Raw genomic sequence first — 25,364 nt, forward strand, 5'->3', positions numbered from 1 at the left:
TATTGGACTGCTGGACTAAGATGTGGGGGTGTGCCTTTTTAACCCACAGACAGATGAGAATTTCAGAAAAACTTACAAGTGATACAGTTAATAATCACTTTATTCTTTTATTCATGTATTACATAATTTACAATCCATTTTTTGGCACAGAAATAAACACACACAAAAAAAAAACCACAAGTTCTGAGATGGTCAGAGGAAACTGTTGTCATTGGTACTTCATTTGAACAAAAGATATTTTGATCTCATTTGCAAAATCTAGCTTTTATTTCCAACTCCACAGGGAGTTCCATAATGCTGCCTTTACTTATGTAAACACCAACAAACCTGGGCTAAACTGAATTAAAAAACAGACCCTCTCCTCACCCGGGACAAAGTCGAACACCAGCGATAGCGGTTCGTTTGGACTTAACGGCATCGGGCCTGTTATTACCCACAAGCGCCTGGGTCATATTTCGGCTGTGGATGGACGGAATGTCATTAAAGGGAATCCTGTTCTAATGCATTAGTGTGCACTGTGGCCGTTCCACACAGAGAACACACTGCACCAGACAGGTGGACACGTTTCTGAAAATATAATGGCAAATATTTCATAGCAGTGTAAAAAATATACGTCCGTGTGTCTCAGTCATTTGCATATTTGCCGAAATACTGCGAGTTGCCATATCTTGACAGTTCCTTCAACATGAGCCGTGGGTGCATGCTGCATGCGACTGGGGTTCCAACGTCTGACATTAGAATCAGAAAAGGAACCCCGGGGTAATGTGAAGCTTATCAGGACAGGGCTGCGTTTCCATGAGTGCAGCGCCGTGGAAACCAACAGCAAAACGGCGTATCATAGAGACAATCACTGCTTGTGCATTTGATCACGACCACGTCCTTACCTTATGCGAAACAATCAAACGCGAATAAAAATGGACGGGGAACGACTCGTCGACAGAATGTCAGTAAAATCCACAACTTGCATATTTTCCAGTTTATAAAAATCTATTGCTGTTGGAATGACTGGTGCTGGATTATAGGAAGCACTTAGAGCTGGGATTCTCATATCTGGTCCCCACGGCAGCAGGGGGGTTCTATAGCGCCCCCATTTGCTCCCGAAAAGCGACGCCTGCCAGCTGGAAAAATAACTGAGGAGCACATCTACAAATCTGGGCGCAGTAGTGAGCTCCTAAATCCTTCAGTTTAGGAGTGCATGTGCTCCTAGGGGGAAAAAATGTCAGCGTAGAGCCTTGCAGTAGCGCTGCTGGTTTTCATCCTTCCCCTCCAATCAGGAGTAATTTAAAACCCGGGACAGCAGGTGAGTTAAACCTCTGGCCAATCGGTGGCGTCAACCGATCAGTTAACTGTCGGGTAGAAATGAAGCCCAGCAGTACTGCAGGCCTCGAGGGCCGGGTTAGAATGGTTTACAGTACACGCGAGATTAATCTCATTAAGTACAAATGACATCATTAACATCGGCATTTCAGGTGTGAAAACGCGAACACCGGTCCACGCACACAGAAGGCACAGGCGGTTAACGGTGTGATATATCTGAGGAACAGCGTTTCCCTCACTAATGCAATCGGCGATATAAAACTACACTCCCCACGCACAGTGATTTGAGATGTCCCAGCTCTTGACAGGAGCAAGTTCAGCTCTGTGAGCGGAAGACCCCCCCCCACGTAGCCGCGGAGAAGGCCGGCTTCTGACTGGCTCGGGCGAGCGCGTGGATTTGCGGTTAGCGCTGCGCTCCCGTAGCGTCACTGCGTCGCCACGGCCCGACAGTAGCGTCGCCATGGTGACTGCAGCATAACGTCCCAAAGTCATGGGACTGCACTCTACACCAGTGAATCCTAGCCCGACAGGTGCATTCTGGGAGCTAAACATCCACTCTCTGGCCCGCAGAAACACCGGAGATGGCTGCCGCTCACTCTCCTATGCTTTGGGAATCTCCAGAAACGACAGACAGACACAACAAAGCAAAGTGACCTTTTACGGTGCTGACGCTTTTAAAGCAGTGTATACAAGCACGTTGTCCTTTTTCATCTGGGAGCAGTTCACAAAACATGAACAATGGTTATCTACAGTATTAAATATTACATTTTTAAGTGGAAAACACACTTTTCATCCTTCCTAACGTTCCGTTTCCTTCACACACTGACACATCGGCTGTGACCGAGCTGGCTTGGCGTTATGTCTTGTAGTAGTGCAAGAGATTTAATTAGTGCTCAGCTAAAAAAAAAAAAAGAATTATACCGCTCACATAAATTACAAAAACGACACAAAGAAGAGGTGATTTAGCGGTGCTTAGTATAAATACATATTGGATAGTCATTATAGTACAATTTTGTAAAGCAATAAGGAATGCTCTGACAAGGCCATTCCAACATTCAAAGACAATGAGATTGAAGGCACAAAGGAACTGTACTCTTGGGAGACACGGTAGCAGACTCCTGCTCTGACACACCCGACTCCATAAAATGGAGAGGGTAGCTGTGTGCAAACCTGTGTGATTGCTTCAAGAAAAATGATTGTTGAATGAATGTAACTGGGAAACAAAATTCCGGTCAAGCAGAGGTTTTTTTTTTTTTTTTAAATAGAGAACCCTGTTTGTTCGCTGACAGCCAAGGCTAACCGCTTCACAGGTTTGCGGTGTTGAGATTAAAAGGGGCCTGTTGCCCAGGCGCGCCACCAGGGGGCAGCGGAACGTAGCACGGGTGACGCTAACTTGTCAGAACGGCATTCCGCCAGGGATAGCGCCTGCCTTGTGATGTCATCTGCGTTCAGCCAGAGGTCGTCAGCGCTGTATGGAGAATGTCCTGACTGTTAGGAGTGGTCCGAGGCGTGTTCAGTCTCCGCCCCCCCGGCCCCGTCAGGCCCCTCCCCCTCCCTCCCTCACTTGATGCGGTTGCGGACGAGCGAGGACTCGTCGGTGAGCTCCCCGGGGCTGTTGCCGCGGCGGCAGCGGCAGGGGAAGGCCAGCAGCAGCAGCAGGACGGTCAGCACCAGGGCGCAGGTGCCCATCAGGGCGTAGGACGCCGCCCACAGCCAGGGCTCCCGCAGCGGGAATCCGCCCGCGCAGTCCGACGCCACGTCCGTCGCCCCGAAGGGCCCCGAGATCTCCGACACCGGGGCCCCGCCGCTCTCTGGGGAGGGAGGGAGGGAGGGAGGGAACCAATCAGAGCCCAGCGCTGCCCGACGAATCGAGACTTTGCATCTACTGAGATATACGGGAGCTTCTCCCTGCAGTGGCTCTTCAATTCATTTTTAAAGTACAATGAAATGACCCCGTTGATTTCACATTCACATTGATGTTTGTAAGAATGAAAGTCAAAATCGCTTTGTGGATTTAGCCATGTGCCCTGAGCTACAACACTGTTTCCCTGGGGGTTAACTTTCAAAACGAAGCTTCGGTTCCGGCGAGGTACGTGCGCGACCTAGCGACGGCAAGGCGGGTCTGCCCGAGGCTGCCGGCCAATCGAAAAAACGGGTCCTCTCCTCGCGCCCGAGGAGAAGGGCGCGTGGGACGCTGGGTCGTCGCGGTAACGGCGCTCCTCACCTGCGCAGGTGCTGACGGCGAAGCCCACCCTCCTGTCGGCGCGGTCGAAGACGACGTAGAAGCCCTCCATCACGGTGGCGCCGATCACCAGCCCGTTTGTGGAGGAGGACACGCCGAAGCGGTAGCAGTCCAGGCCGTCCTCCATGTCCGCGATTGGCTGGATGTACAGCTGTGGGAGGGGCCACGGAAACGCGTCGCTCTCAATCGTTTTGAACACGTCGACTTACCAGACAGCTCATATTGAAGAAATGACTAACTGCTACAACCGCACTGCCTCCCCCAAGACCTTGTTAAAGAAAACACTGCCATCTTCTGGCTGCTTTGTGTACTGCACAGTCAACATATAAAAACAAAGCCTTTTCCCATTTAAGCCCGCGGGCAACTGAAGTTGCTGTAGTCTCTACCACTCTTTTTCCATCTGTGATTATTTTTTGGATGACTATAGATGCTCATGCAAGAAATCTCTGGGAAAAATCTGGGCATTAATGGCCTAAAACTAGTGACCAACAAGCCCTGGATATGTGGCCCAGTGATGTTGAAAATATATGTTAAATAAGAGAAATGTAGACATTGCAGGGCGGTGACCAGCAGGGGGCCCTGTAGCAGGCCGTTACCTGGGGCAGGATGGTGAGGCGGAAGGACTGGCTGGCGTTGGTGGCCCGCAGGTAGATGGACAGGTTGGGGAAGAGCCTCCAGGGCGTCTCCCCCTTCAGCCAGCAGGCCAGCTTGGTGCCCATCCAGAAGCCCTCGGAGAAGTCCTGTATCTGGAGCAGCAGCACGAACATCGGAAGAGTGAGTACCCAGAAGACTCTCCTGGGTCAACCATGTTACTGCATCCCCGTGTTAACAATGGGGGCGGCAGTGTAGTATAATTGGTAAGGAACTGATTTTGTAACCTAAAGTTTCGATTCCCTGGTAGGACACTGCCGTTGTACCCTTGAGCGAGGTACTTAACCTGCATTGCTCCAGTATACATCCAGCTGTATAAATGGATGCAGTGTAAATGCTGTGTAAAAGTTGTGTAAGTCACTCTGGATAAGAGCGTCTGCTAAATGCCTGTAATGTAATGTAACATGCACAGACAGACACACTGAAAGCACGAACGGTAGGACTCGGGTCTGTAAACTTAAGCTGTCTGAGCAGGATCAGGTTTTGCATGTTCACGTCACAACCTTTTCTGTCCTGGGAAAACAGTGCAAGCTGATCCTAGATAAACAAACTTTCCTCCACTGAAAACCTTTCTGTGTTAAACTGTTGTTACTGCAGAAGTCAGTCAGTCCGTGTGACAGTTACTGCTGTTTGCAGTCTGTTTTTTTTTTTAAACAGCAGCCATAGAACCTTGAAACACACGGCTGCTCTTCCCCCACACGCTCCCGGCAAATTCACGCTTCCAGGCTCGACGGTGGTCATGTGACGGCTAGCCCAGGGCTTCCCCCCGCCCACCGCAAGGAGGAGGCGCGGGGGGGGGGTTTGGGGGGGGCGCACTCGTACCAGGGACGTCTGCGCTATGGCCTCCACCACGGCGGAGAAGACGTTCTCCGGCAGCCTGAGCAGCGTGGTCCCGCTGTCCACGATGGCCTTGTCAGAGTTGTACTGCGAGAGAAAAAAAAAGCAGAGCTTCAGAGGCCTGAGGCCTACGCACATACAGCACAGTGCACAGCACAGAGCACAGAACACTGCAGGGACACCGCAGCCAATGGGACAACTAGGAAATCAACATTCAGCTCAAAACTGATATTTCATGAGGTACACCTTAAGTAAATGCTGATTTATTGATTAGTCTTTAATTCTGGAGTTGATTAATTGAGTCTTACCTCCTTGCAGTCCAGGTTCAGGTTTTGGTTCCCGACCTCCAGCTTCAGGATCTCCACTTGGTAGTACCACTCCTCTTTTATCGGGGTGTACCACATGGACCCCCGGTACAGAGTCGGCTCGATGCCACCCAGGATCTGAAACGGGGGACATCGTTCGCTAGAGACCGCGTCGAATCCTGGGATTGGAGACCCCATCTGGGACACACAGCGCTCGCTGGCCTTGTGTTGGGTGCTTAAGCTCTGAATTATGCAGCTATGCTGCGTGTGCATGCGTGTGCGTGGTGTGTGTGTGTGTGTGTGTGTGTATGCGTGTTTGTATATTAAATAACACACGTACATAATAACTTATCCGTATTTCTCACCCGATTAAGAAACTCTTCGTCCCACAGAACAGTGGGAACGCTGTGATTGGTCGGCCTGAAAGAATGGGAGCGCTGTACCCAGGCAAGGCGCACGGCCTGCGGCTGAGGGAGACCCCCCCTGCCCCACCCCCCACACCCCCCCCCTCTTTCCGCAGCTCCTGGCCACTCACCAGACTGCCTCCAGCGGGGTCGGCCTCCCCGCCCCCGGCCGCGGCCCCCGCCCCGCACATCTGGAGGGAGAAGACGTCCGGCAGCCCCGTCTGCCGCACCACCGAGGCGAAGAAGGGCTCCACCGAGCTGTCCGGCTGGAACGACAGCGGCCAATCGGGGAAGAGACGTCAGAGGCCAGCCACGCCCCCCTCGACGCAAACCGCGCGGCTTGCCCTGGTCTCCTAATGCCACGCGCTGCGACCTTTAACTTTCACTTCTACTCGAAGGTGCACTTTTTCCCCCCTCTTCTCCTTTTAAACTTCACACTAAACAGCAAGTTTGAGCGCCACTGAAATTAGTGTTAAAAAAAGTTCCGTTCCGCTGAAATTATAGTTACAAAAACAATTAGAAAAGACAAAGCACAATGAGACCTAAAGAGACTCCGTATCCAAATTCAGTTCAGATTTAATATTTAAAACATTAAAAAAAATATTTAAAACATGTCTGCAGAATGTCAGTCTATATAAGAACCTTCTGCGCGTTCTAGTTTACAGTTGCAAGTCTGACAGTCGAAACTTTCGAACCCAAGACCCGTTGTGCCACAAAAGTAAAAACTTCTCAAAACTTTTAACGCCGCGCGACTTGGGGTGTCAGCCACTCCCAGTTTGCAAACAGAACCCCCGCTCAGGCCCGAGATTCACCATCTCAAAACGATTTCAGGGTGGAGGAGACACAGCTGCTAGGGAAGACTGGCAAACCGTTACCAACAACAACAAAAAAAATAAAAATGAAGAACATCTCCTCCAGCCCTTACTGTGCCTTCATAACTGCACATATTGGGAGGAAGTCCCGGGTGTTACTGTTTCACGGGGTAACGGAGGCTGCAGACTGCGTGTGTGGGGAGGGCACCGGGGTTGGGTTTGCCTTGTGACTTTCAGAGGCAGGAAGTGGCCGGTGTATATTACACTACACTATAGGCATTTAGCAGACGCTCTTATCTAGAGCGACTTATACAACTTTTTACATTCACGTTGTAGGTAGAAGGGTTCACGGGCAGTGCAAACAGCACGGGTCTGGCACGGTGAGTCAGAGATCCTGATCCCGGTCTGTTTGCTCTCCGATAACCTTAACAATCCCCAGGACGTATTGCTCTTTACACCAGGGATAGGCAACCCGGGTACAAGAGCACCAGAAAAGTTCCTGGTTTCGGCTCCACCCAGACCTATAGCGACATAAATCTATTATCAGGGTTAATGAACGCAGGCCCCTGTGTGCTGGAGCGTTCCGCCATTCAGGCTCTGAATATTCAGCCATGGACTCTCCTCATCACTGGTATCCATTACCAGGGTTGCCATGTCATGCCTGAATCCCGCACTACGCCTCACCTTCCCAATGGGGAATCTAGTGAGTGGCACACTGCACATCAGAACAAGTACAGAAACTAAGTTTGCCAAAAATACGCATTCTACGTATAAATTAGTATTTTTTTGTTTTTCTTCAGCATTTGTATCATCTCTTGCATCACTTTATCTCAAAATAGCTTCACTAATACAATACTTGATTCATTTTTTCTCAAAATTCAGATTCAGAGAAGGACAGAGCAGCCCCCCCCCCCCTCCCTTACCCGCGCCAGCGTGGAGTAGGCCAGTCCCAGGATGCCCTGCCAGTTGACCCCGGGGAGGAAGAAGCCGTCGGAGGAGAGGATGGCGGCCACGTTGACGGCCACGGAGCCGCTGGGTCCCTGCGGGATGGAGAGGACGTCCTGCCCCAGCTCTCCCGCCCAGTTCCCCTGGGTGTAGCGCACCGCCACCGTCCTCCCGCTGGACGAGTACGAGCTGGAGCTGCAGACAAAAACATCCATTTAGACGCCTGCGCGGTTCTAAGTCACGGTAAAGGGTGCTGAGAGAAGGCCTGGTGCAGGCGTTTCTGTTCCGGTCCGACATAAATACACTCAGCTAATCAAGGTCTTGAGCAGAGACTATGATTCAGTCGATCAAATCTGGTGTTTTAGCAAACCAAAGACTGCACACACGCCTGAGGTTTTTCAGGGAAGACTCAGACACCCCTGGTTTAAATCTATCATCATCTTTTCTGCGATTAAAAAAAAAAAAAAAGGCTTCCCTCGTGTTTTATTCCTCTCCAGTCACGTCGCTCACAGACACCGGAGAGCCGGTAACGTACCAGGAGGAGGACATGAACGCAGCGGTAACCCAGGGAACCCTGGGTAACTCAACACCCGCTAACCTTAGCGTGGAACAGCGAGCATCTTCTTACCACACCAGATAGGTAAACTACCCTTGTGAACATCCCGGAAACCATTTTTTGTCTTCAAAGGCATCGGCTATGTTTAATTACCCTGGTCATGGCTGACTACCAGTCGATTAATCAACCGGTCTTTACCTCTGTGTAGCAGCATTTGCAGAAGTGTTTCCGCACAGACGGACGTTTTTCCAGAGGGGATAAGCGACAGACAAAAGCTCGGCTGTGACAGGTAAGCGTAATGCCCTCTGATAGGTGCCGAATGGTGCGATGTCTTCCAGTGTGTGTAGCAATACAGGGTCAGGACGGTACTCACAGAGCTCTGTTGAAGTAGTGAGTGATGTATGGATGAGGGGCGGCTGCCACGGCGAAGTTGCTGCTACCCGTGTCCACCAGTATATTCACCTGCAAAACAACCAATGGGGATGCGTCATAAACATTCATCGACCAATCACAGAGCCCGATGTACAGCAAGGGACCAAAATGATCCAGGTCTGCGGGTTCACAAACCAAGCCACCCAAACTGTCACACTGAGACTTACCAGGGTTGCCAGACAGTGAAACCCCCCCCAAATGTATTTGTAGGTAATTCACTGAATGAGATTTCCTTTTTTATATACAAAGTAAATGTATATGTTCATGTGTGAAGGCCTCATCTTTTCCAAACTAATGAGAAAAACATGCATGACAGTCAATGATAGGGGATTTCCAACGGAAATATGGGTGTGGCAAATATTTGGAAAATTTGTAAGCAGGGATGGTGGGGGGTTTGAGGAACATTTGGAAGTAATCAAATTGCAGGTACTTGCACAGTAAACGGCAGTACACTGCACAATGTTAAAATACTGTCTGGGAGCATGTGACTCAACTATCTTCTGAAGTAAGATTCACACTCTTGTACAGCCCCACATTTGCCATCACTGTGTTAAGAGAGCAGGACTTGCGAACTGCTATGAGGATGATTTCTCTGGCATCAGCACATCAGCAGATTCCCAAAAAAGGACATTACATGACATAGCCTAATTTACATACATAATTACATAATTTGGGTTACTGCCTGTTGGTCATATTTAGGGCCATTGTCAGAGACTGATTAAGCTTAGTCCAGGACTAAATTGATGTATAACTTCCATTCAAAATTGTATTCAGTCCACAGTCAGGTCTGCTACCACACCGACTGGACACTTCAATGGAGGATTCTCCAGACTCATCACAGACTCAGTTCCTCCCATCACCTCTTCTTAACTACAGGAGTTTCAGGTCAGTAACATGACTGATGTTGTATCAGGGCTGCCTAGTCCTGTTCCTGGAGATCTACCATCCTGTAGGTCTTCACTCCAACCCTAACAAAGAGCACCTCATCCAACAGCTAGAGCAGGGCTGCCCAGCCCTGTTCCTGCAGATCTACCATCCTGTAGGGTTTCACTCCAACCCTAACAAAGCACACCTCACTCAACAGCTAGAGATCTCAGTGAACGGCTAATTAGTAGAGTCAGGTGTGCCAAAGTATGGTTGAAATGAAAAACCTACAGGATGGTAGATCTGCTGGAGCAGGGTTGGGCAGCCCTGTTTTACAGTATAGATCAGGGTTTCTTAAACTGCGGGCACATCCCTTAATTAACTTTTATCAGATGAATCAAATTGGAATATTCTTGAGAATCTTGGTGAGTCCCTGAAATCAGCTATAAATTGACGGAAAATGAGTAATTGGTGGACAGATTAGGGCTGTGTGAGCGGTCACATGATCTATCAAACTTTGTGGCAGGTTGGGGTAAAATTCAATATTCTAGGAATCTACATCCTGACGATGAAGTCAAGGTTTGATTCCCACCTCAGTCAAATCCAGGGGCTAAACCGGCTGAGCAAGAAACATCAATTCATACAACTACAGACATCTACAAGTGTACCAGAATAATCTTCCTACTCATTTCAAAAAGCAAAAAAATAAATAAAAAAATGCAAAGACCACACCCCAAAAGGCCTTTAAGCGGCTCTGTCTTCAAGCTACAGTGGCGGTTATCCTTAAATTCTGAAAGCACTGATTGGCTAAATCGACCTCCAGTGGCGTCAGACGTGCCTGGTGCATGCTGGGAGCTGGGACTGAACTGAAAGAATCTCTCTCTCTCTCTCTCTCTCTCCGTCGCTTTGGCAGAGCTTCTGCCGGCTCCGGCACGGTCCCCCCCTCCCTCTCCCCCCTCCCTCTCCCCCCTCCCCCCGCACTTCTAATCACCGCCCCCTAATTGGCAGCCGCTCAGTCGCGGAGAGCGCATCTGCTACCTGTTTGTACCAATTAACAGATGTGAGGCGCCGCGCCGACACCTCCAAGCCTCTCCAACGGGCTAACAGATGTGGCAATTAGCGGCTCATTTGAATGCCGCCTCGTTTAGCACGAGGGCCCTTAATTACGCCGCGGCTCGCGCTCCGGTCTCCGCTTCCTGGCTCGCGTCCCCCGTCTCGCCGCGCCCGGCGGCGGCGGCGGCGGCGTCAGCCGAGGGGAAGCCCCGCCGCGGCGTCTCCTGACGCACTTCCAGCTCGCGGCGGCGGCGGCTAGGTCCCGGGCGAGGAGCCGCGTATCGCGGTTGGCGGGAGGGGGGGGAAGCGCGGCGGCGCACCGGATGGCCGGAGCGGACTAGCGGTTTCGGTTCAGCCGGGAGGCGAGCGGAGCGGTGCCAAAGCTAACGCTGGTCGCGCTCGCGGAGCCGTTAGGCCTACATGACACATTAAGCTTGTAGCTAATGAATTATGAAACGCCAGCCAGGCTAACATTATCGCTCTCGTTAGCGCTGAATAACTGGCATTCCGGCACTTATCCATCTCAGGACGCCATTAAATATGGAGCGCTTGCAAAAGAGGGGAAATTTAACTGCTTACGCGCCGAGGCTGCCCCACACCTGGCTCCTGTGGGGGGGGGGGTTCAGGCCAGGGTTGTCTGTGAAGCGTGTTGCGACAACTGTTTATGAAATGCACAGTATAAATACATTTTGATTTGATTTGAAACCAGCTACAGCGTGGCACAGGGGTTTATAGGGATATAGGTTTAATCTGAATTATTTTGATAACTTTTCAGCTTTATTACATGTAGGCTACAAATTCACATGTATAGCTTAGAGTTTTTTGTATTAATATAAGTTGCAGAAGTTTGTTGAATATGAAAATAATGAAACAGCCTCCTGAAGCATGTTTCTGGTTGACAGGTGTTGTGGGGTTTTTCTTCATTATGGTGATAATTCTTCTATCATCAGGTTTTCCTTCCTTGGCCCACCAGGCCCTTACTAAGCGCACCAGTTCTCTTTCTTCTTAATGATGTGCCAAACAGTTGATTTGGTAAGCCTAAGGTTTGGCCGGTTTGACTGTTTTTTTTTTTTTTCTCTTCTCGTCTTATTTCTCAGACTCATAATGGCTTCTTTGACTTTCATTGGCACAGCTCTGAGTCTCCTGTTGACAAATAACAGACTCCAAAGGCAAACAAAAGTCTAGATTCAGAACTATATAGGCCTACAAGTATTCTATCAATTTATTTATCAATCTATCTGCAGCATCTATTTAGCAATCTGTATTTATTTTAAGTTGCAAATATACAAGAACTTGCACATTTTGTAAAATTAACTTAACAACCAAGTATCATTTCTGGAATTAAAAATATTAATTTAAATGATGTCTTCTTTCATGAGGCAATTTCTGTTATTTGATGCTTAACCCACACAAAGTTTGAATGACCACATTCTCTTCAGATGGTAAGATGAAAGAACGCAGGACCAAGTTGAAAATTTAGGAAACACTGGGCAGCATTGCTTTGGAATAGAGCTCGTTTAATTTGTGTGAGCTAAGACAGCTGATATCGTTCGCTGTAACTTGGCCTCATTTTTATATCAAGAAGTTTAACCGACAGGCCTAGATTTAATTAGTGATTTTTAGACAGAGCTTTGTATGCGTGTGTGGCTTGGCATTTTGTACGCTAAAGAGCTGTTTTTGTTCAGATGTGCCATACTACACAGGCAGAGAGGTGGGCAGAACACGAAGGCGGACTGGCCGACATAAAGCACAATCGTCGGCCATTGTGTCCGCATGACTTACTCCCGTCTTGTGTTGAGCTCAGGAATAATCTCCATCAGCTGCCGACCCAGAGGCCCAAGGAGCATCATGTGAGTTCATGTGAGCCGAGGCTAGAAGCACAACACGGGGCCCCCCTCTCGCCATCTCCCTTTCTCTGCCTGTCTTCAATAATTAGCATTGTTGAAATGGCAAGTAGCTAATGCCAGTGCAGAACACATATAGCCTACTATACGCACCAAACATATAGGCTACGTATTCTCCCGTTCTTTCACTAATTTGTCATCTAGGACATCTTAAAGTAGCCTACAGTTGTCCTTCTGTGGTATCGGGAGTTGCGCAGATTCAAACACAAACGGAATAGAATATTTTTGGATTATGACCAGGACACCCCTTCGCCGTCCCCCACGTAATAGCCCACACGGCTTTTTTGTATGTTCAATAAACATCAGCGTAAACTTCAACTACAAAATCAACAGTGCGTTCATAAAACACACTACTTGCTATTTTTCGGATTCCTTTATCAGCATTTTCAGTTTCTACCCTGTTGCCCCATGGCCTAAGCAGAAAAGTCTGTATGTGGCTGTCCAATGCTAGATAATATTACGTGGGGATTTCGTGGAAATGGTTAGTTATTACTAATATCAGGCACCATGCCAACTGTGTCCAATTACTGTGACAAATTGCTATTGGCGCAATCAGAATTGCACAGTAAAATAATTTTAGAATAAACAGCAATTGGCCTGAATTCGTACATATGATAGCCTATTAATGAGTAGCATGTTTCCGAATTCCAATGCTTTAGGGAGTAAAACAGGAACGCGAGTACCCGGATTTCAGAGTAGCCTTACCTTCTGACCCGGAGTCCCAAGCAACATCTCCAGGTAATATCCGCGACCCGCATCTCCTTTTAAATTATTCACCATGTCCAAAAAATTCACTAGTCCAGCTGGATCAGAAGCCAGAGAAAGGCCATTGTCGGACTTTTCGGTTCGGTTCAAATGGCTCCAGTCTACATTCACAGAAGAATTGAACTTCCCAACAAAAATCTTAAGCGGAATTGTATATAGCGCGTTTGACGTCCCGGTGCATAAATAAAGCCAGAATGCCCATAAAACGAGCTTCATCTCATAACTTTTTGGCATTGCGAACGTTTTAAAAGCAGACGGCCAATTCCAGAGTTAACTAGCTAAATAATGTTTGCTAAATCCAGAAGAACAATTCGGAGCCCAGGATCACAATATGTCCCGTTGTTTTAAACTTTCCCATTCCGAGTTCCGCCGTACACAAGTCAGGGTGCGATCTCCGATAACTAACCCGTCGAACAGACATCTGCAGCAGCTCCTGCTTAACGGCTACATACCTTCAGATAACTTGGAAAAAGTTTCACTACTTATTTATTTATTTATTTGGGACACGGAACTGCCCGAAAGTCACATGACGGATATGACGAATCGCCAGCGCAACATTTTTCCCGCAGGGATCGGGAAAGGGTGGCGCGTGTGGAATGTTCTTTTGCATAGATGTTGAGCTGCAGTACGGCGACCATCTGCAGTTGTGGCAGTGCGTTTTTCGACTGGATTCAGAAGGATAATGCTATCTGTTGTCTCTGCTATTGCCCACGGTAATGTTCAACAATAAGAAATGAAAAAAATCGTTGAAAGCAAAACCCGATTTTGTAAATCGGTAGGCAATCGTATAGTATTACTGGGATACATTTAGATGATTTCTCTTAAATAGCCTACTGTGTATACAGTGAGCCCCATAATGTTTGGGACAAAAACGTATTTTTTTCCTGATATTGCTCTGTACTCCTAAATTTTATATTCACAATCAAACAATTCACATGTGGTTAAAGTGCAGATTCTTAGCTTTTATCAAATTGTATTTTTGTACATTTTGTTTTCAGCATGTAGAAATTTCAGCACTATATTCTCTATATGCTGGTTTAGTTTTAGATTTTGACAGTTCTGTAAATTCTGGTTCACTCCTATCCTTGAGCACCATGAAATCTTTAGGATACACTTGCAAGATGTAGCCTGTGTTTATGCAAATGTCAGATTAAGATATGATTGAGCTAATTAAATGATTAAGAGCAGAAGTTGGCACAAAATCTTGAAACGGAGCTGCCACTTGTAGTGCACCCCTAACTTAAAACATTTGGGATACTAAGCAGAATTTAAATGTGAAAAAAATGCAATGTGCTCGCATGGAATAACAGGATTTTGAGATTATGAATGTTTATAAGGGTTGATTTGTGCTTGCAGTAATAGGCCTCTGTGTTGCAGCTCATTTTCTGAGACTGCTCCAGGCTTTGAGCAGAATCCAGGCCTAATATTTCCAGTTAATATACCATTTTGGAACAGAGCAGTTATAAATTTGTTGTGAATACATATCATGAAAAATTGGTGTATTCTATTTTTAGTCATACATAAAAGCTACACTGGGTTACTAAGAAACGCAAAGGTACCCCAGTAGTTTGCGACTTGAACAAAAGGTTAGCGTCATTTGTGGTAGATACAGTAGAGCTAAATTGAACTACAAAAACGGTTTTAAATGCAGAATAAAAGAATTTGTGTGAGTGGATGCTTCAGTAAACAGAACCAGGCATTGATCCTCAATCAGCACTGCACCTGATCCAGAATCAGCACTGCACCTGATCCAGAATCAGCACTGCACCTGATCCAGAATCAGTGCCGTGTCTGATCTGAAATCAGCACTGCCGCTGATCTGTAATCAGCAGAAGGGCACTAATGTGATTCAATTCAAATTAGGAGAAAAAGAAAATTCAGTGATGAAATTTATTTTTAAAATGATTCATCTTTTAAGGTCAGGACCGGTAGTGTAGTGCGGACCCACAGGAAGCAGGGCCGTCAGAGCTGGAAGCTCCGCCCCTCTCGCAGGGTCATACGTGACGCGCAGACACATCAACGTGTTTTTTTTTCTTTCCCAAGTGATCCAAGTGCTTCTAAGTGCGGACTGAAATAAACGGAGTCCGCGTGTAATCCCCCCCCCCCCCGCCTCAGCTGATAAGCCGCGCGGCCCGAGTATTCCCTGCCTCCCGTCACCGGGCAGAGCCCGCGAATCAAACCCGCGTGCGGAATCCGGTCCGAGGGGTACGATCCGGCTCGCGGCCCTCCAGCCAATGAGGGGAGGCCAGCTCGTTGCCAGGCAGTTACGGATTTTTTTATTTATTTTATCCATTCTTTTTTTTCCCTCTCTCTCTCTCTCTCTCTCTCTTCTTTTAAAAGCTGGAGGGGTCGATGTTTTACGTCACGAGCTTGCGGCTTCTTGGAACTACGAGAGAGATTAGGAGGCATGACAGGCGTGGAAAAAAAAATAAGATGTGAGAGAAGAAAGGGGGGCGGTCTTTGCTGGTTTTGTAGGTCAGTTGATGCTGAATGACTTTTTTTTTTCCCCCGCTTAAGCAAAAGAGTCTAGTGTTCTTTCCCAATTCAAATGAAAGGGTAACCACTTGATTGGATATGACCCGGCCTTTACCCTCACATATAGGCCTTTGTGATGTCACGCGTGACCCATCCATCCTCTGCAGGCTGAGACAGACCGTTTGGAGACCCAAAATTACACCAGTGCCGGGGGCTGCAGAGGCAACCTCCCCACCCCCCCCTGCTCATCAGGAGAAATGACAGTGAGCATAAGATGCTGCAGTTAGCGATGGAAAGCCTTTATTTCTGCAGACCGTTTTTTTTTTTTTACGAACGTCGTGAAAACAGCAGAGTGGTGGGTGGGCGGGGCCAGATACCAGATATGAATACGTCACTCAGTCCCTGCAGCCGCTGGCGACCTACGTAGCCCTTGGCTTCGATTCAGCCGCCTCTCTCCCCCTTCCCCTCCCCCGTCCTCAGCTCCTCCCAAACTCAGACGCGTACGCTGGGCTTCACCACCACAGGGAGAAGAGCCTGTAAACTGCTTCGCTGCAGTGAGGGTCAGAGGTTAATGGCTGAGGGTTTGTGAGTGAGCGGAATGCCGTAATTCCATTATTATGACATCACAGTCAGACCAGTGAGCATGAAAGCTGCACGGCGTTATGCAGTTACGTTCTGTGTAACGCACTTAACTTGATGGATAGCGGGAAGGCCACGCCCCTCTGTGGTGTCCGAGACCGGTCCACCGGGAAAAGGCCGGGTCACATGGGCTACTACCCCGTCCTCTGTCGCTTCTCTAAATCACTCCACCCCCTCGGCGGGTGTGTGCACTCTAAACCAGAGGTGGGAGCAAAATTTCAGACTCTGGGGGGGGGGTTTAAAACGTCTCACGCCTGGAGATAGAAAAGTTCCTGACCCTCGTGGGTGCAAAAATGCGAGCCCCAGCTGAGTCTAAAAATTTCAGCAATGTACAGTAATTATGCATTTCAGCCCCTGATAAATATAAGTGGCAAAATGTCTGTCCCTGGTGACTGTGAAACATGCAGTACTGGATGGGTGTGAAAATTCCACCGAGGTCCACAGAAAACACACGTCAACGTGCCAAACAATTAGCATGCAAACAATTACAACGGAATCATTTCATGGCGCGAGTGTGCACTGTTTTTGTTTTTGCGTTCTTTTAGTTCTGGCAGGCGCACGCGTCCTGTTTTCAATCGATCGACCGATCAATAACGGAAGAAATTTACAAGGCTGCTTCTCTTACAGTGTCAGTTTAATGAATGAAGTGGCTTCGGCAAAAACCCGCCACAGATGACAGCGCCGTGCGTCTGAATGTCTGAATTGCCAAGAGCAAGCTCTTTATCTGCGCTTGTTTGCTTTTCCTCGAGAAAAGAGACCAGGGTCCAGATCCCTGGCACAGGCGAAGCAAGCTTGTCTGCACAAGCAGAGACTGAACAGAGCATGCTCGGCATCAGATGAAGGCTACCTGAACTGACACTCGGCTTTGGGAACTGTACACAGTAAAATATTAATTAATTAATTAATTAGAGTTCATTTACAGTAACTCTAACAGATTTTCTATGGATTGGAGAGTGATAAAATGGATGCTAGAAGGGTAAAATCTCCTCTCAGTATAGTAAAATACACACTGCAGTGAATCTTTAACATGTCAGTGTTTACAGTTAGACAACGGTGGCAAACCTGGGTTCTGGGTGAATAGTGATTTAATTAACCTGACCAAAAGGTCTACGTTCCAGTAGGCCTGAATTTCAAACCCAAATGGATTATCTCCTCATTTTAACACTGTAAAAAATGTACATTTATAGATAATTCAGCAATTAGGTCTACATTCATAAAAGCTACGCACTCAGTGTTTTTCAGTATAGCTAAAGAGGCCTAATCTCTCTAATCTTTTTAGAACAAGGCTGAGTGACCACAGTACAGCCAAATGGCATTATGAATTTATTGGATTAAGCACAATGCATATGGAACTGCAGGGTGGTAACAAGCTGGCCACATCAGCTGTCACCATAAAGAAACAGGCCCTGGTCGGGCAAAAAAATTCCTACCGGTGCAGACGTTTGGGATTCCGCAGCGGACGTGGCGTTTTTGCGATCCGGTGCTGTTCCGGCGTTTTGTTTTTGCAGTTCCGCGGACGGCCACACGAGGGCTCTGCAGTCCCTGTTCTGTCCCCTGTTGGAGCGGAAGGGGTTGCGACGCACTGACAGCAAATTAGCCGGATTAACGGAGCAAACCCCCACGCAGTTTGTCGAGCGGCAGATCTTCTTTGCTGGAACACGGCTTCCTAATCTGCACAGAGCTCCGTGAATTACCGCTGACCAACGGGGAGGATGATGAGCGGTGGATAACGGCCCCTCCTCTCCCGCCGCATTGAGACGCATCAGAACGGACATTCATGAGACCCCTTGTCCCCCCCCCCCCCCTCTCCTGCTGCCCCCCCTCATCCCTCCCCTCCATCACACATTTAAACACAGTCGCCCCTCGGGGTTGCTATCCGTGCCAAAAACACACAAATACTCTATTTAAAAAAATATATTTTTGGACATTGCCTTAATAAACAATACATTACCAACATAAGTCAACCGACAGAGATTCAGGCTCCTGAATTCTTTGCCTCCCCCTTTCACGAGAAGGCCAGTGTTAAGCGCTCTGAATGTCGGTCACTGTGAAACTGTTCTTCCACACCCAAGGAAAATAACAAAACAAAAACTAAATTTTTCCAAAAAAATTCAGCTTTCAATTGATGGCATTTGCAAAAAATAAAACAAAAAGAAAAGTGTTTGTGCATGGAGGCTCCGCCCCCTATTATATCTGGAGCTCCTCCCACAGAGAGGACTACAACTCACACAAAAATCACAAAAACTACAGTCCTTTCCACCCCGATAAATCCAGAAACAGAGCAATTAATTCAGTTAAACATTATGTGGATCAGGGTAGAGTGCAACACAATTAACCAATAAAATTAGTGTCCACTACACTAGTATTTCCCCCTTTCCGATTTAGTATGTGGTTTTTCCCCACGAAACTCCTCTTTTTTTGGACTATGCCCATTCTTCCTTGTATAAATAAAATAAAGTTTAAAAAAAACAGCAACTAAGCTGGGTAAGTGCCAACTACTCATCTGTTGACCAAACATTTTTACAACAACATAAATACTACACAAAACAGTGACAGCTAGCTGAACTACACACACGCGCACACACACACAAACCGCATTTTATTTTCACGTACTACCACAACGATGTGTTTCCCTGATGTTTTCTTCTAAACACGTAAATTGACTATTAAGGGAAACGCGCGAGTTACAGGAATGCACTTGCAGAAACACAGAATCGTGGAGACCCTTTTAATCGTGCGAACAGCTTTCAGTTGGTGGCCCACACAGTTTAGTTTCAGAGTGGATTAGCTGTAGAGTATGTCACCCCGGCCTTGCAGAAATACGAGTGTGGGCGAGACACAGTTGTACTCACAGGTGAAATTCTCTCTCTCCATTGTCTCAGAAGCAGATTGGGGGCCTTCGATTGAGCTGTTGTGGCACTTCGTCCCTTAACTTTGAGTGTGCCTGTGTGTGTGTATGCGTGCGTGCGTGTGTGTGTGTGTCTGTGTGTTTTGTGTGCCTGTGCGTGTGTGCGTGAGCGTATGTGTGTCTGCGCGAGTGAGTGTATGTGTGCGTGTGTGCCTGTGTGTGTGCGTGCGTGTGTGTGTGTGTGAGTGTGTCTGTGTTAGTGCATCCACGTGTGAGTATATTTGTGTGTGTGTGCATGCGTGTGAGTGAGTGTATGTGTGCGTGTGTGCCTGTGTGTGTGTGAGTGTGTCTTTGTGTTAATGCATCCATCTGTGAGTGTATTTGTGTGTATGTATGTGTGTGTGTGTGTGCGTGCATGCATGCATGAGTGTATGTTATGTGTGCGTGTGTGTTGTGTGTGTGTGCGGGCATACTGGGGGGGGGGGGGGGGGTCCAGGTACCTTGTTTTCCATTGCCCCCCCCTCCCCCAGGCTTCCACCTGTTGTGGGCGTGCCCCCCCCGTAATCGCGGGGCCGTTTGCAGGGGTGGGATTACGGGGACTCTGAGGTCTCTGAGCGCTTAATGCGGGTCTTAGACGGCTCCGCGTCTGCCGCCGTTTCCCCTGGACACGGGATACGCCGTAATTACGCCCCGGGAGCGGCCGGGCAGCCTGGGATTAAGGGCGCGCCCGCGCGGTAATGACCCCGGCACATGGCGCCCCGCGCAAATCTCGTTCTTCGCCCGGCCGCCGCCGCCCCTAACCTTCCCTCGTGGGTCCCGCGCCGCCGCCGGCTACCTGCCTGTCCGTGGGCCGGGGCCGGGGCCGGGGCCGGGGCAGTACTGCTGCCCCAGATCCTCTCGCACCGGGCAGCGGAACACAGAGAACCACACATGACGGAGGTCTTCCCCACATAGTGAGGCAAATGCCGCCATAGCCTCTAGATTGAGTGGGGGGGGGGGGGGGGGGGGATCTGTGTGGGGTTAACGGTTCAGGGTTTCACTTTGAGTGAGGGAGGTCTTGTTTTGAGACGGGGATCTCAATCTCGGGTTCTGGAGGGCCGCTGTGTCTCCCGGTTCTTCGTGCCTTCCTGCACTTAAGTGCTTAATCTAAGTCACTGATTGGCTGAAGTGTCTGCACACCTCGTCCCCGAGGTCAGAACGGGCTGCTGGTCAGGAGGGAATCGCAGAGCCCCGTAGAGACCGTGGCCTTCCAGTGCTGGAGTTCCACCCCCCTGCTTTAGGATCGGTGTTTACAGCACCCCCCTCCAGAGGCGCATCGTCCACCCCCTAACCCCGGGAGCAGAGCTGAGCAGCAGACCTGGGTCAAACACGTATTTGTTTGGGATTAAAATCCTTTTCTGCGCTTTACTGATCTTGTCTGGTGCATTGGAACCAATGAAACACTCTCAAAAAGTGCAAACCCCGCCTTCTGGTCATATAGACAGGCTCACTTACACCAGGCAAGATCAATAGAGCACCGAAAAGTATTTGAATCCAAAACAAATACGTATTTGACCCAGGCCTGCTGAGCAGTCATGATTCTTTCTGTTCCTCTCTACTCTTTCATTTCCCCCTACTCTTTTGGTTTGCGTTGAACTACGTATTTTCATATTTAAAAAAAAATTCCCTCTCAATTTGTCTTCAGTTTTTAACCTCTAGCTATAGCACTCTCACGTCAGGCCTGTGCCACCTTCACCCGCTGAAGGACCGCTGCGGTAGAAACTCCTCTGAAACACAGCCGGCAGCCCTCCTGTCTCGCCACCAGCGTCTGGGCCCAACATGAATCGCCTCGGTACGATGTCCCGCTGCACGACACCGTTTTAATCAAAAGCTGATCTCTGTCGGGAAGATGCATCGCGAGCAGAGATCGACTCCGACAGACCCGTTTGGCTGCTTTTTATGTCCCGTGGCGGTTGCGATGTGAAAATTTTGCTTAAACGCCTTGCTATGCAAATGATTTTCATGATCGGCTCAAACCCTGCGGCAGCTTTCTGTTTTTTCGACTGATCCCCGTGGATGTGACGGAAGACGCCTGAGTCCCGCGTCTGAATCGCATTAATGCGCAGGAAAAATGAACTGCAGGATCCTTTCATTCGTGCAGCCCTCGACAGGCAAAGCTGTAATTCCCCGGTGTGAAAATAAACCAAGAACAGTCTTAAGCAAAGCGTTTGTGCTCTTTGCATGGCAACATACCGTCTGGCGTCTGATCGGTTGGGCCTGCAACCTCTGGGCCAATGTCCGGGTCTTCCGAAGCCCCCGGTTCTTAAGGAAGTCCCCCTCTCCCGTCCTCGTTCTAGAGGGTCGTACGGACTGGTGCCTTGCATTTCCACCTTAAAACCAAGAGCCGAGAAGCCAGGTGAGGAGAGAGTGATCATCAGGTTGATGAGTCGCTGAGTAACGCTGCCAGCCCACAGACCCCGCGGCTCACCCGGGCCAGGGTTAGGAGCACCTGCTCTACGGCCCAGCTGGCTCACCCGGGCCAGGGTTAGGAGCACCTGCTCTGCAGCCCAGCTGGCTCACCAGGGCCAGGGTTAGGAGCACCTGCTCTGCAGACCCCGCAGCTCACCAGGGCCAGGGCTAGGAGCACCTGCTCTGCAGACCCCGCAGCTCACCAGGGCCAGGGTTAGGAGCACCTGCTCTACGGCCCAGCTGGCTCACCAGGGCCAGGGTTAGGAGCACCTGCTCTGCAGACCCCACGGCTCACCAGGGCCAGGGCTAGGAGCACCTGCTCTACGGCCCAGCTGGCTCACCAGGGCCAGGGTTAGGAGCACCTGCTCTGCAGACCCCACGGCTCACCAGGGCCAGGGCTAGGAGCACCTGCTCTGCGGCCCACCTGGCTCACCACGGCCAGGGTTAGGAGCACCTGCTCTGCAGACCCCACGGCTCACCAGGGCCAGGGTTAGGAGCACCTGCTCTGCAGACCCCACGGCTCACCAGGGCCAGGGCTAGGAGCACCTGCTCTACGGCCCAGCTGGCTCACCAGGGCCAGGGTTAGGAGCACCTGCTCTACGGCCCAGCTGGCTCACCAGGGCCAGGGTTAGGAGCACCTGCTCTGCAGACCCCACGGCTCACCAGGGCCAGGGCTAGGAGCACCTGCTCTGCGGCCCACCTGGCTCACCACGGCCAGGGTTAGGAGCACCTGCTCTGCAGACCCCACGGCTCACCAGGGCCAGGGTTAGGAGCACCTGCTCTGCAGACCCCACGGCTCACCAGGGCCAGGGTTAGGAGCACCTGCTCTACGGCCCAGCTGGCTCACCAGGGCCAGGGTTAGGAGCACCTGCTCTACGGCCCAGCTGGCTCACCAGGGCCAGGGCTAGGAGCACCTGCTCTACGGCCCAGCTGGCTCACCAGGGCCAGGGCTAGGAGCACCTGCTCTGCAGACCCCGCGGCTCACCAGGGCCAGCGTTAGGATCACCTGCTCTGCGGCCCAGCTGGCGCTACGGTTAGCCCTTAGCCGCGCGTGCGCCACCCGCACCTGCTCGACAGATGTGCGCGGCTGCGCGAATGTTGCCACGGCAGCGGGACGGCGTCTGCGCCCCCTGCAGGCACGGCTCTGCGGCACTTGCGATTCGTGCCGAAGACCCCGAATTCAAAAAGCACCGCGCCCAGAACGGCACGGACCGCGTCTCCTTACGGTCGCTGCCGTTTTCTCACAGTGAGAGTCCACGCTGCCCGTCAACCTGCCGTAGCTTAGCAACCCTTACCTACTGTCACGCCCCTTTATTTTGCCCCAGTCAGCTATTTCACCTCCACTGGAGTCCCACAAGATTCTCTTTCTGATTTGAATCTTTCAACAAACAGGGTTGAAGACGGTCAACAAAAAAAGTGCCATTTGGGTTATAGAGCTGAGACTAGGGCTTAAGATTATGGTTATGGCCAGAGGTTAATTGTCAGAGTTAGGGTTAAATATTATGGTTAGGAATTCATATTTCCATGTGTGCCAATGTCGCCGGTAGAATATTGGCCAAAAATCTAGTGCAGAATGTACTAGCAGTGCAATCTGTGTGCATCCCTAATACATCTGTCAAATGTGATATCAGCATTGTCTGTTTGTTGCAGTTTTTCAGGTCATTGTGTGTAAAAAGGATATTTTCCCAGCAGCCCTTGCTGCATTGTCCTTGGCTGATTCGGAACGCTGGCGAGCATCTTTCTGAGGCTGGGGAGAGCCGCGCTGGAATGCTGTGTCCTAGGGCAGTTAGTGATTGAGACGTCTAACATTATGAATATTGATATGTGGAATTTAAAAAAGACACGCACAGAAATACAGGCATGTATGTATGACAAGAGACACACAAGTACACACACACACACATGCACACTTGCTTGCAGAAATGCAAAAAATAAATATCACAAACATACATGCAGGGACACAAATACACACGCTGTATATGCTCTCTGTCTTTCTCTCGCTCTCTCTCTCACACACACACACACACACACAGGGGGGTAGGGGGCAGGTGGGGACTGAAGGGTGGGGGCTGGGGGGTGGGTGGTGGGGTAAAGTGGGGGTAGGGGCAGGTGGGGGCTGAGGGGTGGGAGGTGGGGGGCTGAGGGGGGGGTGATGTGGCTGGGGGGTGGGGGCAGAAAAAGGGTGGGGGCAGAGGGGGGCTTCATGCATTTTTATGACTGCACAGATAAGGTCAGCTGTGCACCGCCGTTGCCTGGCAACGCCGCGACCCCCGCATCCGGACCGGGTTTTGGGAACCCGAGAAGTCAAACGCGAGATTATCATCGTGGCCGTGCAGGTACATCTGGCACAAGCTCGTGGCCTCTTTGATTGCTGCTCCAGGGCTGGTCAATGGTGGCGGGGAGTGACATCACAAAAGGCTGTGACATCACACGCGTACAGTACAGTATTTAAACTGTAACTGTCTCAGCCACAGCCGAATAGAAGTTACAGGACTGGAAATTATTATTATTATTATTACTGAAAATGTCCCCCCCGCCCAAATGATGCTTTGCACATAAAGGTGCACAGAAGAGCAAGAAGTGCCGATATTGCTCAGCGTTCAGGGGGAATTGGCCTGTTGAAGGGGTGGGGGTGGTGACGGACTCAGGTACTAGCATCAAACAGCTTTTTGCTTTTAGCTGCTTTTGTTCCTGCCATGTTCTCTCTCTCTCTCTCTCTCTTTCTCTCTCTCTCCCTCATTCTTCTCCCTGTCGTTTTCTCCCCCCCCCACTATCCTCTCCTCCCCTCATCCCCTTAGCGCCCTAGTTTAGCACTTCAAGGTTGGCTACAGACGTGTAGCTCCCTGCCTTCGGGCCAGCCAATAGAAGGCAGGCAGCGGTTGCGGGCTGCAAGGTGGGGTGTCACGAAATTGGATTGCTCCGGGAGACGGGGCTGTGGAAGAGGGGGAAGGGGGGAGGAGCTGTCAGGTCAGCCAAGGAAAGAGACGTGAGGGGATGTTGATCGCAAGACGAGACAGAAATGAGAACCACCGCAAGGCAACCATCCCCCCCCAACCAAAAAGAAAAAAAAGAAAGGAAAAAAAAAGCTCAACAAAAATACAAAAGCAGCAATAAATAAAATCTAAAAATACATTTTCCTTTCGTTGCACCTAAACCTAATAACAAGAGGAGGGTTCCCATTTCCGTCCCCCTGCACTGAACACATGGAAGGATGGTGGGAGGGCTGCATGCGCACTGCTGGCATGTTGCTTAAATTACTGCTCAGAATGAGTAATTTCGTATGTTTGGATACACACTGCGTGTCACTCCCGCGAGCTGTAAAAACACTGTTTCTGTGCCTCGGCGCTGACGCAGGGTTATCACACTTCCGAGCTGCGCGATCGCGAAACGTCGCCGGCTAGCCGCGCGTTCCGGCGGAGGCGTTCGCTAATTGACGGAAGGTGTCGCAGGAAAGGGGCCGTCCTTCGGTCGCGTGGAGAGAGCGCGTAATCCGAGAGAGAGAGAGAGAGAGAGAAAAGGAAAAAGGGGGGGAACGCGACATTTTTTTCAGAAGGAATAGCCGCCGGTGGGAGAGCGAGCGGGCCGTTTCTGGCCGGGCTTCCCCTTTAAGGCGGGCGGGCGGGCGGCGCGTCCGCCGTCTCCTTGTTTCCAATGTCACGCCGGAGGAGCCCCTCTCAAGGGCGGCGGTGAAATATCGCCTCCCGTCGCGCGGGCTCAATATTCTCCGACACGGCCGCGTGTGACGCGGCGATAACTCACCGCGTGAACGGACCGGGCCCCGGGGTGTCCCCTTCAAAGGGGGGGGCGTGAAAACATTTTTAAAAGGATAAAGCGTGTGACCTTGATTTGAAATAAGCCTTTGTTATT

At 49.9% G+C, this 25,364-nt stretch overlaps 1 protein-coding gene across 1 annotated transcript; it reads right to left on the minus strand.

The window, feature by feature from the left end:
• Positions 1 to 82: 82 nt before the first annotated feature.
• Positions 83 to 13,559, minus strand: bace2 (beta-secretase 2). The gene is made up of 9 exons (XM_064301249.1): positions 13,028 to 13,559; positions 8,443 to 8,531; positions 7,492 to 7,708; positions 5,888 to 6,022; positions 5,356 to 5,490; positions 5,033 to 5,134; positions 4,156 to 4,305; positions 3,542 to 3,710; positions 83 to 3,128 (listed from the first exon to the last, which is right to left on the minus strand). Exons 1-9 carry the CDS (start codon positions 13,319 to 13,321, stop codon positions 2,878 to 2,880), a joined length of 1,542 nt encoding a protein of 513 aa, XP_064157319.1. The 5' UTR covers positions 13,322 to 13,559; the 3' UTR covers positions 83 to 2,877.
• Positions 13,560 to 25,364: the final 11,805 nt, after the last annotated feature.

This window comes from Anguilla rostrata, chromosome 12 (assembly GCF_018555375.3).
Source record: "Anguilla rostrata isolate EN2019 chromosome 12, ASM1855537v3, whole genome shotgun sequence".
NCBI lineage: Eukaryota > Metazoa > Chordata > Actinopteri > Anguilliformes > Anguillidae > Anguilla > Anguilla rostrata.